The following is a 21,592-nucleotide window of genomic DNA, read 5'->3' on the forward strand; positions in this document are numbered from 1 at the left end:
GTTCAGTTTATAGCCCCCAATAGACCCTCTTGCCACTAGATTCTTCCTTGTCCATAGCAAAGTGTTTTGCAATCTGGATCTAGTCTTAACTCTGGCTTCATGTCATTCCTCTCTCTTTTCTTCCTCCTATCCCCAAGTTCCCAACACCAAACTTCCTGTAGTTTTTCTAATTTAATATGTCCTTCACACTATTCCTTTACCTTTGTATGTTCTGGGATGACTTTTCTCTTTCTGGTAACCTCCCACTCATTCCTCAGGACCCAGTTTAAATGTTATTTTTAAGCCTTCCCTGCCTCCTCCCCCTCCCGTTCACCCCTACCCGCTTCATACACACATTCTTCCCAGTCTCCCCTCTGCTGCATTCCTCTCACCTGCCACACACATACACAAAATTAGGACTCCATTATCTCTGCCATAATCCCACTTTATATTATATTGTAATTATCTGTATACTTGTGCCTCTCCTTTGTTAAATAAACAGTGAATTCCAGGCCAGGCATGGTGGCTCACGCCTATAATCCCAACCCTTTGGGGGCTGAGGTGGGAGGATCACTTGAGCCCAGAAGTTCAAGACCAGGCTGGGCAACATAGGGAGACCGTATCTCCAAAAAAAAAAAAAATTAGCTGCGTGTGGTGGTGCATGCGTCTTGTCCCAGCTACTCGGGAGGCTGCGGCAGGAAGATCCCTTGAGTTCAGGAGTTTGAGAACTGCAGTAGTTATGATTGAGCCACTGCACTCCACCCTGGACAACAGAGCTGAGACCCTGTCTTTTGTAAAAATGAACTTCTTTAAGGCAAGGACTTTAGCCGTGTCATTTCCACATGTGTAAGGTCTGGGACATGTGTGACACATAGTAGGCATTTGACATTATGAATCAGTGAAGCATTCAATGTATTAATTATAAGCTATCCTTTTCAAATTCATCACTTGTTCTCCACTTGTACAGTTTAGTTGAAAATTTGCTGGTTGGCCGGGCGCGGTGGCTCAAGCCTGTAATCCCAGCACTTTGGGAGGCCGAGACGGGCGGATGATGAGGTCAGGAGATCGAGACCATAGTGGCTAACACAGTGAAACCCCGTCTCTACTAAAAAAATACAAAAAACTTAGCCGGGCGAGGTGGCAGGCGCCTGTAGTCCCAGCTACTCGGGAGGCGGAGCTTGCAGTGAGCTGAGATCCGGCCACTGCACTCCAGCCCGGGCGACAGAGCGAGACTCCGTCTCAAAAAAAAAAAAAAAAAAGAAAATTTGCTGGTTTTAAATAAACCTGTATTTTAAAATTTTTGCAGCTCAGACTCTTTTTGTAGTTTAGATTAGCTCAACCTTTGCAAATCCAAAACAGTTTTTTCTCGGCTGATTTTTCTCCTTGAGTCAACATAGCCAACACAGGCAGAATATCCATTTTGTCAGAAAGGGAATACAGATTCAGAGAAATCAAATGATTGGGGTAAATTTCCCAAAGTTAGGACCACAGCTCAGATTCGCTATCCCCAGCCAAATGCCCTTTCCTTAAAAGAATAAGAAGGGTAGGAAATGTTGATAATTTTTGTCAGAAGAGTTATGGTGAATGTTAATAGCAAACCCCAGAAATATTGTAGTTTGAGGTAATAGAAACTGAAGTGGTCATTGAATAAGTAGGTTCTAATCTGTTGGGTGTCTCTGGGGCATTTAAGCAATGGAGTGTCTAACATAGACTGGACCTTTTCCAGGTTCCATCGGTATTTGATCAGGGAGTCCTAGCAAGAATATTCTAAATGGAAAGTATGTCTTTCCACTCCCTGTTGGAGGCAGCATAGCATAATGTTTAAGTACTTTGGTGTGAGAAAGACCTGGGTCTGAGTCTCAGCTCTGCCTTCTGATAATTGTGTGGCCTGTTGCTTAATTTCTCTAAACTTCAGATTTTCTCATTTGCAAAGTAGAAATTATAGTGGTACTTAACTCCAAGAGTTGTAAAAGGATTGAATGAAATAATACACATAATGTTCTTAGTACACAGGCTTAGGAACAAAGTAAGCATTCTGTAAGGTATAAACTATTGTTTCCCCTATTTCTGTTCCCAGGAATAAGATTCTAATACAGTTAAAGGTGTAATAATTATTTTAATTAGAGAATAAAGGAGATAATCAAATATGAGGGAAAGTATAGTATTCAAAGCGAACTTAAAGGGTTGATTTAGAAAGAGCAAGCATAGCATTCTGTTATCCCTGACTTGTTACAATAAAACTCATTACAATATCCCTGATGTTGCAGTATATCGTCAAAGTTGTCTTCATAAATATAGTTTAGTGAGAAGTCCTGTCATTTCCCCTCCCCATTTGGGGGATTTAATGTGTGATATTCGCTGTCTTGTCAACAGTGTGGTTTTCCAAGTGGCATTGTCTTTATCAGCATGTAATTCCACTTTAGTAATTCCTGATTGTTAGTTGGTTTTCAACGAAGTCTTTTAGAGAGTTTCATGTCATTTGTAGTCAGTTGTTAAAACAGTATAGGTGGGCCGGGCGCGGTGGCTCAAGCCTGTAATCCCAGCACTTTGGGAGGCCGAGACGGGCGGATCACGAGGTCAGGAGATCGAGACCATCCTGGCTAACACGGTGAAACCCCGTCTCTACTAAAAAATACAAAAAATTAGCCGGGCGAGGTGGCAGGCGCCTGTAGTCCCAGCTACTCGGGAGGCTGAGGCAGGAGAATGGCGTAAACCCGGGAGGCAGAGCTTGCAGTGAGCTGAGATCCGGCCACTGCACTCCAGCCTGGGCGACAGAGCGAGACTCCGTCTCAAAAAAAAAAACAAAAAAAAACAGTATAGGCTTCTGGGTAAAAACAGCTAGTGGTGGTACTGTCACTAAGTGTTGTGGTTCATGTGGCTGTCAAAAGACAAAATTACAGCACACTTAGTTTAGAGATCTTAATTGGCTTTTATTTGTAACTCTAGAATCGGGCAACACCTCTTTCTGTAAAATAGAACAAGTGTTCCAATGAGCTGAGCAGAGGAGTTTGGCGTTATAAACAGAAAAGGGAGCTGAAGAAAGCAGAGACAAGGAACAAAAAGTGGATTGGTCATTTCAAAGTTACTTTTCTCGTGAAGGGTAAAGCAGAGCAGACTTCCTTATCATGCTGGCTGAAACTGGCCTATTTGTGGATTTGGCCATTGTTTATCTCCTGATTCGTAGAACGTCAGTAAAAAGATATTTGTCTTGACTTGATAACGTGAAACTTCATCATGAGTTTGATTTGGTCTTTGGGGCTATTTCAGGAGCTCAGTCCAAAGCAATGGCCTCCTGTAAATTTTCTTTAACACCACTCTTGTTATTCCTAGTCCTCATTGTTTCTGTGGCTGTGGCTTGTGAACTATAAAATCTGATTTTAAGGTAAAAAGAGTTGTTTTATGATTGTACAATTAAAAAATAGGTAGAACAAAGTAGTTCTTGGTACTATGAGTGAAATAAGCATGCATTTTTATTTATAGCATTATCCAAGGACCATTTTATGAACCTTGTCTGACATATTAGTCTAAAATAAAATTGTAGATTAGATATTATATATTTTGGGAGTTCTTCACCCCATTCTTTTGTGGTTTATAATGGTTCTGCCTTTTCCAGCATGTTTTCTAGATTATTTTCCAGTTTTTTTTCTTGTCAAAAAATTCTTAGCTGAGAAGTGCTTTTAACTGTTTTCAGACCACCACTTGGAAACTATAGATATTCAGGCCAAGATAAAGCACTTCATGGTGATTATAATGATTTTGAATGATACTCACATTACTAATATAATTAACAAAGTATAGAAGTACCACCTAAACTGAAGTGGAGAAGACATTGAGAGATGACTTTTGGTCTTAAGGGCAGTTGGCCAGAATAAAGTATAGCAGAAGAGGAAAGAAGTACCATTTCTTCCCTTTTCTATTCAGAGGAGACGTTACACCTCCCCTTGGAAGAGATTCCCAAGTTGCCACTTCCCTCGTTGATTAATTTTTCTCCAGTCATAGTTCCCCATCTAATGTCCAGAAAGATCTCCAAATTGTCTTTCTACCTTTTTTCCCTTCTTTACATTAACACCATTTCTATTTCCTTGATGTTGATTATATCTCTCTTTAAGGATTTAGAAAATAATCTGGTTATTTAATACACAGTAGAACTATAGATTAGATACTGTGTCTTTGGGAATTCCTCAACCTATTCTTTTGTGATTTAAAATGGTTCTGCCATTTCCTGCATGTTTTCTGGATTGTTTTCTGATTTCTTCCTTTTATTTAAAGCCCTGAGTTGGTGCTTTAGCAGCCCCAATATTTGCATTTTCAAAGAAATACTTGTTTAAATGAACCCCCTGCCTCCAAATGACAGGTTTTCAAATTCTGTGACAAAAAATTAGGATGAGGCAAGTTTTTTCTTCTTAAATCTTTGCTCTCTGTGATTAACTCCCTAAAGTTATTTATTCTTATGTATTTCTGAACTCGTGGATTTTCCAGAAGTTCTATGTGCACGTGTGTTAGGATTTTTTGGGTGTATGGGGATTGGCAGTAATGTTGGTGGTTGTGTTTTTACAACTCTCAAAACTCCCCAGCCCTACCCTAATCTGAGCAATTCTATTAGGGGGAAAAAAATTTGGGGTCTTATTTTCTCCATACATCAGCCAAGATGGAAATTTAAGTAACTCTTAAACAGAGATGAATAAACAAACACTTGACATACTACACTAAAGGTTTAAACCCTAAAATGAGACAATGATCTGAGAATTATTGTTTTTGCAGAAGAAACATCCCAACATCCCATGCCGTCAAATATAAATACTTTGGACTACCCAATGAAAATAGGTACTAGGAGGCTAATTACAATCAAAATGGTTTAAAGATATAATCTTGAATGTTCTTTAATCTTTCAGGTAATTACAAAAAGATTCCACCAGCTTCAAAGTAAAATATTTATGTCCTTCATTCTAACTAGAACTGGTTTTGTCCCAAAGATACAGTATACATGACCATGTGATTTCCCCTGTCCTGCATGTAGGTACTCACAAAACTGGCTATAATTACACAGTGTAATACTCCTTTTCATATGTAGAGGGAAGATTATTGGTAATAGAAACCTGCCAATTAAAGTAATACTGTATGTGTTGTACTCTCACCTGAATGTTTGCCCAGTCTAGTCAGTGTTTAGATGTGAGTTTTCTTTATTCACAAGACCATTTAATAATATATGAACTCCTGCTGAAATTACGTTATATGTATTTTTTAATCTTAATACACACCCAGTGTATTCCAGAGACACCTTGAAAACTACTTAAAATACTCAAAGATATTATATTTCTCTCTTGAATCATAGCCAACCTATATAATTAGAAAGTGGTACACAGTAAGGGAACAGACTCAGTAAGTCGTAAACCTGAACTAGTATTTTTCACAATTACGTATAATAGAGCTAGATATTCCCTATAAGGCCTGTCATTGTATAATTTGTAATTTAGACCATTATAAACTTTAAGACTTGTAAATTGTGAAAGTACTGCATGCAGTAGCAAAGCTATGGTCAGATATTACTGGCAAAGTCTTACATAGAAAATATTTTCAGTTTTTTTAAAAATAGATTATATCTTGTGTCTGCTTAATTGAAAAGGTAGGAATCAATTTAAGATATACTTCACTATTTAGCTTTATATTAGCTTCAGTTTTGTCAGAAGCCATTTTTCTAGACAAATTAGAGACTTCTGATTTAAAATGGAGTTGAAGATTACCCTCATTTGAACAGGAACTCAAAAGTTGGCAACATAGCATAAAATCTGTACCAGACCTCTAAGTTTCTTGTTATTGCTGTTGTCTTTCATGTGATAGGAATCTGGTTGGGGTTTTTAAAATACATAGTTATTATTTTAAAGCACTGGAATTATGTGAGTACTTAATACCATTTGATGTCATTAGATACGCCATTGTTTAATACGGAAAAAGGGGAACAAACTATACAGCAGAAAGCAGTTTTATTTCTTCATTCATCTGAAGTATGAAATTTGTAATGTATTTATTTAGCTTTAAGTCATATGAAAATTGTCAGGTATTATTTTGGGGCATAGATTTCTTAATACATGGTGTTTATTATTCACTTCAATTTTTGTAAAGCAGGTATTTTTTGTTTTTAGTAAAGCAGGCTTTAACTCTACAAATTTGCTTTTCTTTAAGTTTGTGTGATTCTGCTTTTCTCCCATATCTAGTTCTATATGCCAGCCTTCTCTGATGAAAACAACTTATGAGTAGTGTTTTATTACCTAACTCTACTATACCATATGCCAGTCTGTATTCTTGGTTATCTGTCTGTGAAGGTTGTAGATATTAACAGGTCATATTCTTTGTTTATTAAAAATAGTAATAACAGTTTTCTTTCCTGCATGTTATTCCGGAAGATTCTATCCAATGGAATTCAACACAAGACACACAGGAGGCCTTGCTTCATGGGATATTGGAAGTTTTAAGACACTGAAATCCAGCTATTACTTCTTAGTAACATAAAATAGAATTATTTACCTTTGCCCTTTTGTTTTTTAAGCTCTCCTTATCTTCCCCCCCACTTTTCTTCCTCACAAAAAGAATCTTACAACTGCTTTCTAAGAGTTTAGAAAACAACCTTTTCCTCCCCTTGGAGGGAACGTGTCAGGTCTAGGGCTTGGCAGGGTATTAAAGCATTGACGTAATTAGTTTAAGACAAATTATGTGTTAACTAGAAAACGAAGGGACATTTCTTACCAAGCTGTGACAATGTACTACCTTAACTCAATAATAAAAATTGCCCAAGTGACAGTGTGTCTCTGCTGAATGGCTTTTCTTACACCATCTGGTTGTCATTGTAGTTTTTTGTTGTTGTTGCTTTCATTTGAAATGTGCTGATGATCTTGTTTTTATTCCGTAGCATTGAACAGATGGGTTGATTATTCTTTTCAGATATTAATAAGGCAGCGGAAGGAAGAAATATGAATACGGCTCCATCAAGACCCAGCCCCACACGAAGGTAAAGTACCCTGAAGCCGTGAGTTACCTTGGGAGAGTTGGGCTCTGGGGAGTTAAGCCCAGCTTCGTACACCAAAGGTCTTTTCTTCCCCCCAACAAGTGAAACGCTCAAGCAAACAATAAGAACATGAACCCTGTGTGAAGGGCCTTGCTGCTTTTTTTAAACATACATCAGGAGATACAGAGGAAGCTTTGTGTTTTCGGTGGCAAATCCAGCAAGTTCAGCTTGCAACATGAGTTGCAGGCAATTGGAAGAGGATAAACCTCTGTCTGTCCCCAGCTCACGTGTCAGTGGGAGCCTCCAGAGCAGAAGGAGTGCCCCAGAGTCATTGGTGTATGCCATGCTGCACTGCAGTGGGCAGCAGAGATTCGACTCTTCATTCCAAATGGCTGCCGGTCCAGATGTTAACCCAGGTTTACGGAAAGTGCTGCTTGAGAGATTACCGCTGTGCCTGTGCTGCAGATCCCCTGTTTGCTCACATACTTGGGTTACCTGTTTGAGGGGAAATAAAAAGGGCAAAACACTCCAGCTCTCGAAAGTCTCCCTTTTTCTTAGCTTTCACGGAAATCGAGGGTGTTTTCCCAATGTATTCTTCCTTCCAGTGTATACAAGAGAGATAATCCTGGTGCGTACCCTCAAGATACATATTAAATTGGTCCCTTCTCTCAAAGAAGAGCTTTATTAATGGTACCATTTACACCATAAATAAAGATACCTATTCAGTTGTTCTGGCCCCATAACAGCACACAAATGGATGCAGTTTTGTGTAGAGGGCAGACAGATATGATATATTTCATACAAATGATATATTTCATATCTGATGTCTCTTCAGGGCCCAAATGGATTAATGGATTTTGCCTTGCCTCTAAGTAAAAAAGCCGATTTTCCCCAGAAACATACCTAAACTACGTACCACAGTAAACTGCATTTCCTACAGTGAACTGGACAGTGCTGCATACAGTGAATCCTCATCTGTACTAGTAGCTCCACTGGTCACCTTGTGAACTCAGCTAACTGAGCATTACGCATAACATAGAGCTGTCCTGCTTTTGGACAAAAACACCTGTATTTTGTTACCTACTTATAGGAAAGAATGTCTACTGGTGTTTCATGTATATACTCCTACTTGGATGTGAAGTTCTAGCTACTGGGAATAGATTACGCATGCCCACTCTGCAGAGTTTAAGCAGACCCTAAGGGCAAAGTAATGCTGCTGGTTTCATTCAGTTGGAGTCTTTGTCCACTCTGCCTGTGCAGCAGAGTAGAGTCCAATACCATAGCTTCAGCTATACCACAGCTGTCGTGTGGATTCTCTGGCCATTCGTTGGTTTCTCTGCGGAAGTGGGCATGTAAATTGGTATTCTGTCTGTTCTCTCTAAGGAATGCCTGCAGCTTGCAGGTAAATACTCTGTTGGTTGATTTGTGTGTGTGTGTGAGTATCCTGAAGAACATAAACAAATCCTGCAGAACCTTAGCAGTTCCGTATAATGCCTACTTTCATTAGCCTTCATCTAACGTGCCACAGATCTTGGGCAGTCCTATCTTATTGTCCCAGTACAGAATGGAATACAGGTGGATAAGAGTTGCATCTAATGGTCAGAAGTACAGGGTTCCCATTGGAAGCTTTAGTTGTCAGGTGGCTTGAAAGGAAATATGGTGTGTATCCAGTTTCCAAAGAGCGCTACCGTGTGTGTTTCCTGGTGACTTACCAGGAGTGTGGAATTTGTAACTTTAAAAGACACTGACTCCACTAGTAAAATCCTCCCCCTCTATGTTGTCTCCATGATACTTGGTGATCTTTGGTGATCTCTGGATAATGTCTGTGTGTTTCCACAGGCGTAAAAAACAGTAACAACAAACAAGCCACATTGTAGAACAGAGAGTAGATCCTGTTTCTGTTATGGATTGAGAAGGGTATTTTATATCATCCTGTTGATGATACTTAACCAAATGCTTTTAACATTTCCAGTTGGTTGTAGATGTTCAACAAACATTGCAGTGTTGGGGAATGACCAACTTCCCTGGTTGGAACCCAGTAATAGCCATTGCCAGAGCATTAAATTAAAAATATTAATTTCACCCCAATCTAGAAATAGTTTTATTTTTTTTTTCTTTTTTTAATAATAGTCCCTGCACAAATAAACATACAGACAACATTGGAGAGGGCCTTATAAAATGAGCTTCTAGCCAGGCACAGTGGCTCACACCTGTGATCCCAACACTTTGGGAGGACAAGGTGGGCGGATCACTTGAGCTCAGGAGTTCGAGACCAGCCTGGGCAACATGGTGAAACTCCATCTCTACAAAAAAATAGCCACGCGTGGTGGCTCTTGCATGTACTCCCAGCTACTGGGGAGGCTTTGAAGCAGGAGAATCACTTGAGTGCAGGAGGTTGAGGTTGCAGTGAGCCGTGATCACGGCACTACACTTTAGCCTGGGCAACAGTGAGACCCTGTCACAAAAAATAAAATGAGCTCCTTACCAACTATATAAATATACAGGTCACCTTTTGTATGCCTTTTAAAATATCGCCTTCCTCAGAAATCAATTGTAAAATGAGGTCATTTGGTGGTGTGGATAGGGCAGTGACTTCCTGCTCTATTTACAATCAACAGGAGGGACAGCTAGACTAATTCAAATTCCATTAACAATCCGTCTTCCCCTTGGTGATATTTCCCTAGCTGCGTTCCTCAGCATGTTGTTTAACATGATGAAGTTCCATACAGTCATGTTTATTTGCTTTAGGAAATGATGGTCGCAGTTAGTAATCCCATCTAAAAACCGAGCTAAGAGTCCCAGTTTTTTACCTTAAAAAAAAAAAAAGACAATTTAACATTGTATTCAGAATCCTAGTTTTTTACCTTAAAAAAAAAGACAAGTTTAACATTGTATTCAAAATAGCACTAACATTTTAATCATTGTCCTGATCATACTTTATCTGTTTTTATCTCTTAAGATATACCAATAGGGCAGACATAAATTGCAAAGAGTAGGCAAGATGAGCAGCAAGTAATTAACCTGGAAGGGGTAATCATTTAACTGAGGGTGAACACTGGGTACGTCCTTCTTTGGGTGCATGCTTCCAATCAAAGCCTTGAGATAACTCTAAATGTATCAATAGTTGACAACAACAAACTGCCTTTATTCGGCAGCCCTAATCATTTTGTGTGCCCCCAGCCATAGGGGATGCATCGTTCACAGGGGAAAAAAAACACTACCTATGGCAAATATTTCCTTAAGTTATACCTCTACATTTTTAGCGCTTTCTATGTTTAATAGGAATGTTGGTATAAGCATACTGGCAAGACCTTTATGACACCTTGCTTTGCTGGACTTAACATAGGTATCTTTGGGAGTTTTCACAGGATTATCACCTCTTCAAATGTTTCAGTAAACCACAGTTCTGCTGGCTTTGCTCTCTATTCAGTAATATGCCTCCCTAATGACTCCAGCTGTCAGTGTATAATTCTGATAATATTGGCCCAGCCAAGCACAGAATTCTGCATGAGGAATCTCTACTCTGGATCACATTTCAGCCTGAATTCTTACCATCTAACTCTTGAGGGCCACTTCATTGAACTCCTGTGAGTACCTTACATACTTACTATGCAAGTTGTCAAGCATCGATACTAAGCATTAGTCCTTCTTCAAAGACAGGATCATGATTCCAGTTGTGCCTTAGATGTCTCAGTTACGATCTTCAGCTCAACACCTTGACAGTCCAGATCTTGTAGCATATCTTTATGCAGACGTGGCCTCTAGGTACTAGAAGTAAGACTGTACTTCTGAATGACTTAAAGAAGAACAAATAGAATAACTCATCTACATCCAAAGCTCTGCAGAGGATTTTCCCCATATATTTGTGAAAGATGTTAAACCTTACATCTCTTTGGTGAAAGTCATTGGGTATCAGCTCATCAGAAATAACCTGGCTGTAGTCAAGTTTCTTACATGACCTGAAATGCTTTCTGCTTATCCACAGGGCCTTAATGTCTTTGATTACTGCTTGCTCCTTGGATGTGAGACAGCACTAGCTCTAGGTGGGCCACAAAAAAATTCCAGGTTGTGATTACCTCTGCAATAACACTTGAAGAAATCATCAGTTCTCAGCAACTGCCACCTCTGCCAATAAGAAAGTTCTGTTTGTGCTGGAGAAGGTCATCAGTGTTTCCTAAGGAAAAACATGGATTTGTATAAAATTTGGGTCTGTGAGGTGTGGTACCTCATTGCACCCCGTATCCTTCCTCCACCTAATGGCGATATTCTGGACAAGTCTGTTGTCTCCATTTCTAACAGTAGTGTGAAGCCCTCCTGGGTGAAAGATCAACATCACACAGCAGCCAGCCATTTTGATGACGATATTTGTGGACAGTATATCTGTGACAGAAGTTTGAAGAGCTAATGAAGGATTTTTTCAGGGTCGGAAAGAGGCTGGCCCTCCCAAGGAAGACATTCCAGTGAACAGAAAGGAAAAAGGGGATGCTGACCTTTGCAGAAAAGAAAGGAAAAGACAGAGGTCTTCCTCCCTGACCATCTGTAGAACCAAAGCCAAAGAAAACTGTCCTGGACATGAAGTTTCAGTCTGTTGCCAAAGAGAAATTCAAAGCCCATCACAGTTTTCTAAGATGATCATCTGTCAGTTCTTAGTCTGTAGGCTGTCAAATGCCTAGTGCTCTGCACACCCCTTTAGTCCTCAGGAAGAGACACATTCTACCAGAAGCACATCACTTGTCACCAGAACCATTGTTTTCCCCTTCATTTCGCCCTTACCTCTCAAATGTTTTCCAGCGATGTGACTATATTCCTCTCAAGGCAAAGAGTATTTGCCTTTTTCCCCCTGCTGAATAGATGAGGAATTTGCAGCAGAATTTTAGTTGTGTTTGCCACCTGCCTTCAGTTTGTGGACTCCAGTGCTGAAATTTAACCACTGTTCAGTTTCTTTTTATCCTCTAGTGATGCAGTACCTTAGGGTATGCTGCATTTGGTTCCTTTAGTAAAACACCTCTGGTGCTGTGGGATGATATTGTTAACCTTATTGTGCTCCAGAAACCTGATTCTAACCCACTTATCATCTGAGGTCCAGCATCTCCCACAGGAAGCTTTGTCTTTTTGCACTTTGATTTCAGCATACTACTGCCTTTTTGTTAGCTGTGGTCTTGTTTTGAAAAATATGTTGGGGCCAGCAGCAGGAGCCCTTTTGTTCTGAGGAGTTCTTTGTTTGGGTCCTAAAGCAGCCCTAAAGGGTTTTTTGTTTTGTTTTTGTCTCCAGAAGAACAGCAGTCTACCATAGTGTTTATCTTTTGGAGAAAGGAAAAAAGGCTTTGCCTTTTCTTTTGAGAAAATTATTATCTTCTTTTCCCTACTTCCACCATGCCTTTGGTTCTTTTTCCTTTTGTGAGTATCACCTCTTCTACATTTTTACCCTGAAGGCACTTGAGAGGGAATTAGTAGTTTTGTTGCACATGGACTTCAGATTATTTAAGGGAAAGGGAAATATCTTCCTCTCAAACTGGAAGATTGAACCCAGACTTTGCGAATCTAGAGTTTTAGTCAACTTGCAGGGATGGACTCTGAGAGGTAAGTAAGGTTTTTCGATGGATTCAAAAGAATAAGAACCAAACATAGCACTTATAATACTCCTGAAGTGGTAAATAACATGCTATGACATGCCCCACCTCCATTTCCACCAGCCCAGGGCTTTGTGTGTGGTCTGTGGTCTGTCAGGATCATTATCTCTCAGCCCTGATTGCCAAGAACACTTGAAATTGGATTCCACCTCTAATGACTACTTCTAACTGCTCCCCAAGGCAGGTTTATCTGCCGATCATTAATCCAAAAATACTTTGCAGTTGTCCTTTCTCTTTGAATCTTGAGTGTTTACCCACATTACACACTATATCAGATGTTGCATGTTAGGAGGATTATGTGATATAATAAGGAAAGTTGAAGTAAGACTCTTGGTTAGTCTTCACTTTAATAAGAAAAATAATGCTGGCCGGGCACGGTGGCTCAAGCCTGTAATCCCAGCACTTTGGGAGGCCGAGACGGGCGGATCATGAGGTCAGGAGATCGAGACCATCCTGGCTAACATGGTGAAACCCCATCTCTGCTAAAAAAATACAAAAAAACTAGCTGGGCTAGGTGGCGAGCGCCTGTAGTCCCAGCTACTCGGGAGGCTGAGGCAGGAGAATGGCGTAAACCTGGGAGGCAGAGCTTTCAGTGAGCTGAGATCTGGCCACTGCACTCCAGCCTGGACAAGAGAGCGAGACTCCGTCTCAAAAAAAAAAAAAAAAAAAAGGAAAAAGAAAAATAATGCTTAGCTATCCTCATTTAAAGTCCCTGGTCTACAATATGTTTGCTCCCACAAGTCAGGAATGCTGGTGAACCTTAAAATATATAACAAATATTTTTCATGGAAGCAAAATTGGCATTTAAATTGGTTTTGCTGTGCCCGTGTGGCTGAGGTGAGGTTTTTCACAAGCTGATGACATCATGATGAATACCTAATGTGTGTCACCATGGTAGATGACAAAAATATGAGCAAAACATGTTGCCTGCTCTTGAGAGGCTTACAGTTTAGTAGAATAATTCAGTTCATTAAACATGTACTGAATTCCTGTGCCGTATCCTGGAGCTACAAAGCCTTCAAGAGAACTTCTTATCTGGTAGGGAAGCCACGTAAACAAACAATTACAAAACTGTGTGGTAAGTGCAGCTATAGAAGTTTGTACTGGAGCAAGATTCATTCAACATATGTATAGAGCATCTGTCATACAACAGACATTGTTCTACGTAGTGGGTTTGTAGTGCAGAATCAAAGTGACATAGTTCTTGTCCTTGTGGCGCTTGTAGTCTAGTAGGGCAGACAGACATTAAATAAATATGTAATGTCAATGACAAAAGTAAAAACAAAGTGCTATGAGAGAATTTTAGGGGCAGAAGGTAAACTTTGATTGAATCTAACAGAATCAGGGAGTAGGGGATATTTATACGCTGAGACCTGGAAAATGAGTGTAGATCTCTTCCTGCTACTCATGTAAAGAGATTGGGAAAGACGTTGGCTAGTTATAGCTGAAAGGCCGGTGTGGCAGAGTGGTAAACTAGGGAGAGGGTGTGACAGGGTTGAAGAAGACAGGAGCCAAGATTATACAGGACCTTCATGCCATTGGTAGAGGTTTTAGATTGAATTCTAAATACTGTGGGAGCCTTGCATAGTGGTACACATCTGTAGTTCCAGCTACTTGGTAGGCTGAGGCAGGAGGATCACTTGAGCTCCCAGGAGTTCAAGGCTGTAGTGTTCCGTGATCCCACCTGTGAATAGCCACTGCACTCCAGCCTGGGCAACATAGGTGAGACCTCATCCCTATAAAAATAAACAAATACATACTGTGGGAAACCAGTGACGGGCTTTACATACGTAAAAGATCACTGGAGAATGATCTTTCTGGAGAAAAATTATAAAATAGGCAAAAACAGAAGTGAGACTGCTTTAGAAGCCTCTTGCTGTGGTTTGAGGGTGAGATGATTATGAGCTGGCCTTCAGTAGTGCCAAAGAAGGTAAAGGAAAGTGGCAGAACTGAGAAAGAATGAAGAAAATTTGGAAATGTGGTTGGAAGGGAGGATGAAGCTTTAAGGGAAAGATGACATCCAGTTTCGTGGCTTGAGTAACTGAGTAGTTGGATGTGCCATTTACTGAGATGGGAAGGACTGGAGGAGGAGCATGTTTGTTGGGGAAGATCAAGAGTTCAGGGCAGGTTTTACAAAGAAGGTAATCCTTAAAGCGGGTCAGACATAAGATGTTGTTGTAAAAAGGTAAATGCCAGATCAAGATGAGTAATACAGATAGAAAGTGCCCTGAGCTGTGCAGAAGAGATCAGCAGTTAGGAAGGGTAGGGAAGGTTTCTTGGAAGACATGGGACATGAACTTGCCTGTGTGAATTGGATGGTATTTGGATTAGTGCAGGAAAAATATTCCAAGTATAGAAATCATGTAAATAAAAATATTGAGATAGATTATGTCTTGTGAGTTATCGCATAAGAATTAAGTAGAACTGAGGATTTTGAATTAGAAATGAGAGGAAGGTAATAGGTGTCAGATTTATTAAGCTTTCTAACATAGAAGTTGGCATTTTAGGATAGTTAATGTATTTATGTGTCGAATTAATTGAAAGCGAGTAGACTTGATTTTTAATTCTGTATTTTGGAAACTTGTTGGTGTCAGAATAGAAATAAGGGCTTGGATTGGACTTACAAATCCAATGGGAATAGAAAGAAAAAGTGAACGGGACACAAGTGACTTTATTGGGATGGGGGAGGAAAAAGCATGGTTAATGTCAAGAACTAATTAAAACTTGATAACTTGAAAGATGATTTTTGTCAGAAGTGGAAAAGTGGGGAATGGGGCTCATGGGGTTGGAGTAAGAAGGTTTTAATTTTAAATATGTTGAAGAGGAGTTTCCAGTGGATTGAAACGTCTCATGAAGAACATTGAGTCACAGTAGACCAAGCATATCTGTGACTTCACTGTTTAGGTTTTTGTTTTTTGTTTTTTGTTTTAAGCCATCTTGAGCAAAAAGGAATCAGGTTCTGCGTAAACCCTCAGACTGAGAGATACCACTACTCAATAGCTCTGACAAAACAGAGAAACAGATTGTTCTTGATCCTTTACTGTATGTATCTTATAGTACTTTTTTCCCCTTAGTTTTATTATCCTGCCAAGATACTTCAAGTGAACTTTCCATACTTTAAGGACAGTTCCTTTGATCACTTTTATTATAAGATTGTGCCCTTCACTCTTTTTGTCTTCATAAGTCTTGCCTCCTTACTCTGTCCCTCCAACTTTTTACCGCTTGTAAAGTCTCTTTCAAGCAAGTCTGGTGGAAAGACACTTTCACTTTGAAAGCTTGATGAATACTGTTATCCAGTCAAGACCTTCGGTTTTTGGTCATGCATTCTTTTGATGTCTTAATCTTTTGAGATTGTGGAACCTCTAGACTATTTGCTGACCAAATGGATGACTGGCCTTAAATGTTTAGTCATGTTCTGTTTGGCTTCCCTGTTTTAGAGAAAAATGCTTGGAGGGTGGGGGCTTTCTCTTATGAAGAGCTGATGGGTTGGCTGCTTTCAATTTCTTTGTCTTAGCATCTTCTTGCTACCTCCCACAGGGATCCATATGGCTTTGGAGACAGTCGAGATTCAAGGCGTGATCGATCCCCAATTCGAGGAAGTCCAAGGAGAGAGCCCAGGGATGGCAGAAATGGCCGGGATGCCCGGGACAGCAGAGACATTCGAGATCCCCGAGACTTGCGGGACCACAGACATAGTAGAGACTTGCGGGATCACAGAGACAGCAGGAGTATGCGCGACGTTCGGGACATGAGGGATCTTAGAGACTTTCGTGATCTAAGAGACTCTAGGGATTTTCGAGATCAGCGAGACCCCATGTACGATAGATACAGAGACATGAGAGACTCCCGAGATCCTATGTACAGGTACATACATAGTTACTCTGCTTGTTTTTTCCGTAAGTTCTTTTTTATGTATGTTCTGCTAAACTAATTGAAAGCTCTGTAAGAGCAGTAATTTTATCAGCCTTATATTTCTAGTGACTGTCAAGTGGTAGATGTGCTGCTGCTCAATAAATTTTGCTGAATGTATGAATGATTTTAAACATTTTTAACAGAAAATAACAGTGTTTGAAAGGTATGGAGAAATTGAAACCATCAGAAATTGCAAGTAGGTATGCGAATTGGTATAGCCACTATGGAAAACAGTTTGGCAGTTCCTTAAAAAGTTAAACATAGAATTACCATATGATCTATCAGTTCCACTCCTGAGTATACACTCAAAAGGATTGAAAAGAGGGACTCAGATAGTTGTACATGAATATGCCTAACAGTACGATTCATAATAACCAGAAGGTAAAAACAATTCAGATGTCTGTCGGCAGATTAATAGATTTTTTTTTTCTTTGAGACAAGGTCTCATTCTGTTTCCCAGGCTGGAGTGCAGTAGCATGATCACAGCTCACTGCAGCCTTGACCTCCCAGGCTTAAGTAATCCTCCCACCTCAGCCTCGCAAGTAGCTGGAACTACAGGCATATGCCACCACACCTGGGTAGCTTTTTGTATAGATGTAGAGTCTCACTATGTTGCCCAGGCTGGTCTTGAACTCCTGAGCTCAAGGTATCCTCCTGCCTTGGCCTCCCAAAGTGCTGAGATTACAGGTGTAAGCCACTGCATCTGATGTGGATTTTTTTTTAAGTGATGTATTCATATAATGTGGTATCACTCAACCATAAAATGGAATGAAGTTCTGATCTGTGTTACAGCATGAAGGATGTTGAAAACATTATGCTAAGTGAAATAAGCCAGACACAAGACAAATATTGTATGATTTCACTTATATGAAATATCAAGAATAGGCAAATTTATAGAGACAGAAAGTAGATTAAAGATTACCAGTGGCTGGAAAGAGGGGAGTTATTATTTCAGAAATGCAGAATTTGTTTGAGGTGATGAAAAATTTTAGATAGATAATGGTGGTGATTACACAACATTGTGAATATAGTGCCACTGAATTGTATACTTAAAAATTGTTAGGCCAGGCACGGTGGCTCACGCCTGTAATCCCAGCACTTTGGGAGGCTGAGGTTGGCGGATTGCCCGAGCTCAGGAGTTCAAGACCAACCTAGGCAACATGGCAAAACTCCCGTCTCTACTAAAAAAATAAAAATAAAAATAATAAATAAAAATTGTTAAAATGGCAAATTATTGTTACATACATTTAAGTATAATTTTAAAAAGCACAAGGGAGGGACGTGTAATGTTTCCTCAAAACTAATATCAATAATTCCTGCCAGTTATTTTGCATTTAATATATGCCAAAGACTATGCTAAGTGCTTTCTGTACATCATCTCTGTTCATCCCCTCCCATCATTTTGTGAGACAGGTTAACTCTATCACAGCCACAGAGCTGATATGCAGTGAGTCTCAGATATAAACCTCATTTCTCTAATTCCAAAGAATTCTCTAGATGATTTTTTCAGTATAGGACACAGTTTTATCATTATGAAAATTTCCTTAACTTTTCAGGAGAGAAGGCTCTTATGACCGATACCTACGAATGGATGACTATTGCAGGAGAAAGGATGACTCTTATTTTGACCGTTACAGAGATAGCTTTGATGGACGAGGCCCTCCAGGCCCAGAAAGTCAGTCTCGTGCAAAAGGTAAAGTAGCTGAAACAGTCTATTCCTATTAGTGATAGAACACTTTACAAAAGAGAAAGGAAATTAATAACCAGTACCCCATCTGAAAAAGGGCTAGTGACTTGGCCAAACAGTGTATGAAAAGAAGAAATACAAGTAGCTTATTAGTGGGTAAAGAGCATTTGGCTTGAAAATGATTTTTAAGATGCAAATTAGTACCATCATCTGGTTTAGACATCCAACAAGAAGAAATAAATATTAAGTTCCAGCAATAAGAAATGAACAAAATACTGGTCACTGTGGCCACCACCTGTAATCCTAGCACTTTGGAAGGCCAAGGCCATCAGATCACTTGAGCCCAGGAGTTCAAGACCAGCTTGAGCAACATAGTAAAACCCCATCGCTACAGAAAAATACAAAAATTATCCGGGTGCAGTGCTGCACGCCTGTAGTCCCAGCTACTCGGGGGGCTGAGGTAGGAGGATCACTGGAGCCTAGGATGTTGAGGTCTCAGCAAGCCATGATTGTGCCACTGCACTCCAACCCGGGTGACAGTGAGACCCTGTCTCAAAAAAAAAGAAAAATGAACAAAAGATTGGAGCTTAAGACATTAAGTGCTTGTTTTTTGCTTGCTGACCAGATAACTATGACTGACTATCTGCATTATCTATGCAAAATAGGCTTTTGGTTTTGCGTAACTTTTACCTAATAGCATCTCTTTTTTAGACAAACATGTCTTTTTAAAGCCTGGTTTTTCTCAATACATCTTTAAAGTTTCTTAAATTACCTCATACCTGGCTAAGTTGAAATCTTTAAGAACCTCATTTTTAATTTTAATTTTTTAATTTTAAACTTTACTACTTGATTATTTTCTTTTAAAACAAGAACTTTCAAAATTTTTAATTTTAAACTTTACTACTTTTTTTTTTTCAAAAAAAAGTCATCAAAAATGCAGATTAGAATAATAATGAATACTATTCTTATCTGTCAAGTTGGTAAGACTTAAAAAGAATGCCAGTACTCAGTGTTAACTAAGGTGTAGAGAAATAGGTACTAGATGATCTACGTCTGTGGAGGTATAAATTAGTACCAGCCTTCCCACGGAGCAGCTTGGCAGTAAGTATCAGATGCAGCATTAAAATGGCCATGCCCTGGGCCGGGTGCAGTGGTTCACGCCTGTAATCCCAGCACTTTGGGAGGCCGAGGTGGGTAGATCACGAGATCAGGGGTTCGAGACCAGCCTGACCAACATGGTGAAACCCCGTCTCTACTAAAAATACAAAAATTAGCTGGGCATGGTGGCGGATGTCTGTAATCCCAGCTACTCAGGAGGCTGAGGCAGGAGAATTGCTTGAACCCGGGAGGTGGAGGTTTCTGTGAGCTGAGATCGCACCACTGCGCTCCAGCTTGGGCAACAGAGCAAGACTCCATCTCAAAAAAAAATGGCCATGCCCTTTAATCCGGCCATTACATTTTGGTTAATTTTTAATAGTAAAAAATACTAATGCTGGCTATTTTTAGGAGATAGACCAAAGGATTGATTCAGAGATGACCTTTGCCTACAAGTAGCTCAGGATTTAAAATGAGGCCTGTGGCTTGTTTTTATAGAAGGGTCCAGTCCTTATTTCAGTTTACCCTGGTGGTGTCTTGCAGAGCGTTTGAAACGTGAGGAACGGCGTAGAGAAGAGCTTTATCGTCAATATTTTGAGGAAATCCAGAGACGCTTTGATGCCGAAAGGCCCGTTGATTGTTCTGTGATTGTTGTCAACAAACAGACAAAGTAAGAACTCTTAAATATTTCTCCCCAGTAAGAAGAAGAGTCAGAGAAATTCAGGCCCCTGTTTAGCACCTCTGTTCATTGAATTTGAGCTGTGTATTCTTGCATTGCTGTGCTTTGTTAGTCAGGGTTCTTTCAGTTATAGGTGACAGAAAACTCAATTCAAATTGAGCCCATTTCTCATTTAAGCAGAAAGTAACTGGGAAGTTGAGGCACGGCCACATCAAGGGTCAGACCATGTCATCAAGACTTGGGCTCTGTGTTAGCCTCTAAGCACTGCTTTCCTCAGATTTGCCTTTGTTCTCAGGCAGATTTTGTGCTTGAAGAGGCAGAATGGCGCTGACCCTAAACATGTGTCTTCTTAGCTTAGCAAGCCAAGTGGAAAGAGAGCTTTTCTTTCCCAGTGTTTCCACCTGAAGTTCTGCAATTCTTCTTAGATTGACCTGACTCACTTTCCCATCCCTGAGCCTGTCACTTTGGCAGGGGTGCTTTATGTTCTGATTAGCCATGGCTAAGTCATGTTCCCATCCCAAGAGCTAGAGGTGGGATTAGCCCTGTGGAACCATGCAGACTGAGAGTGGAAGGAAGAGGGTGTAGTCACTGGTCAAGCAGAGTAGTATATAACCCCTTCATGGGACAACCCAAATGCCCAATACTTTGGCAGACACGTCTCTGCATTTGTCAGCCAAGAACCAAGTCTTTGTGAAGTGCCATGGCCTTGCAGAACTGTTAGATGACCATGTTACCAAGCTAGGGCTCATAGCATTGTTTCACTGCATCCCTGTTTTACATTTTCTCCCTGAAGAGGCAGAGCAGAGAAGCAGAAGGAAGTATAGCAGCTTGCAGGCTTGCCTGTAGCTATGTTCCCTTTCCCCAGGTGGTACTAAGTAAATAACTTCATGTATTTTCTAGCAGTTTGGGGTTAAAGAGCTAATTTCAAGGCAGTGACTAGGGAAATAGGTGTTGAGACACCAAGCTGTCGGCAGAGTTCACAGGCTCTTGGCTGTCTTGTTCAGTGATAGATGCTGCTTTTAACTCTAGAGAGCTGTTTTTGGACACATGATAATAGCTGTTATTTTCTGAGCACCTACTTTATGTACTACCCCATACTAGGCGCCTTACATAAATTATTTTTAATCTTCACAGTAATCATATAAAATGAGTATTCATTCAGCAAATCTTTTATACGTATAGTGGATGGCGGGTACTGGGGCTGTATAGCCTCATTCCACTGGTGGAACTTACACCCTAATGGGGCAGGTAACAAAAGCATACAGGTGATGAGTCCTATGAGAAGAGAATATCAGAGATCTAATTTAGATTGGAGGGAAGGTCAAAGAAATGACATATGACCTGAGCCATGTTACTCTTGTTTTATTAGTAAAGAAACTGATGTTTGTAAGAGATAAATGGACTTGCTTAAGCTTCACAGCTTTGCAAATAAATGTTAAGGGCTGGGATCCATACCCATGTTTCTATCGTTAAAGCCCATGATTTTCCCGCTGTATTATGCAGCCTACCCAAAAAGAGATAAGTGCCACAAGTGTTAGGGAGGAGGATGGTGTTAAGGAAGGACCACTGGACTACAGAATCAAGAGAGGGACCTGGGTATCATACTGTGC

At 40.1% G+C, this 21,592-nt stretch overlaps 1 protein-coding gene across 5 annotated transcripts in view; it reads left to right on the forward strand.

The window, feature by feature from the left end:
• The window catches only part of NCOA5 (nuclear receptor coactivator 5), a 30,217-nt gene that overhangs the window by 4,133 nt on the left and 4,492 nt on the right, over positions 1–21,592 (forward strand). For 2 of the 5 annotated variants that reach the window (XM_025400237.1, XM_025400235.1), the window contains exons 2-5: positions 6,916–6,982; positions 16,147–16,473; positions 18,078–18,214; positions 19,847–19,973. In XM_025400237.1, the coding sequence (XP_025256022.1) occupies positions 6,945–6,982; positions 16,147–16,473; positions 18,078–18,214; positions 19,847–19,973 (629 nt within the window). In that variant the 5' untranslated portion in view covers positions 6,916–6,944. The remainder of the gene's footprint in view (positions 1–6,915; positions 6,983–16,146; positions 16,474–18,077; positions 18,215–19,846; positions 19,974–21,592) is intronic. The other 3 variants (XM_025400239.1, XM_025400236.1, XM_025400238.1) reach the window with 2 other exon arrangements.

Source organism: Theropithecus gelada, chromosome 10 (genome assembly GCF_003255815.1).
Source record: "Theropithecus gelada isolate Dixy chromosome 10, Tgel_1.0, whole genome shotgun sequence".
Taxonomy (NCBI): Eukaryota; Metazoa; Chordata; class Mammalia; order Primates; family Cercopithecidae; genus Theropithecus; species Theropithecus gelada.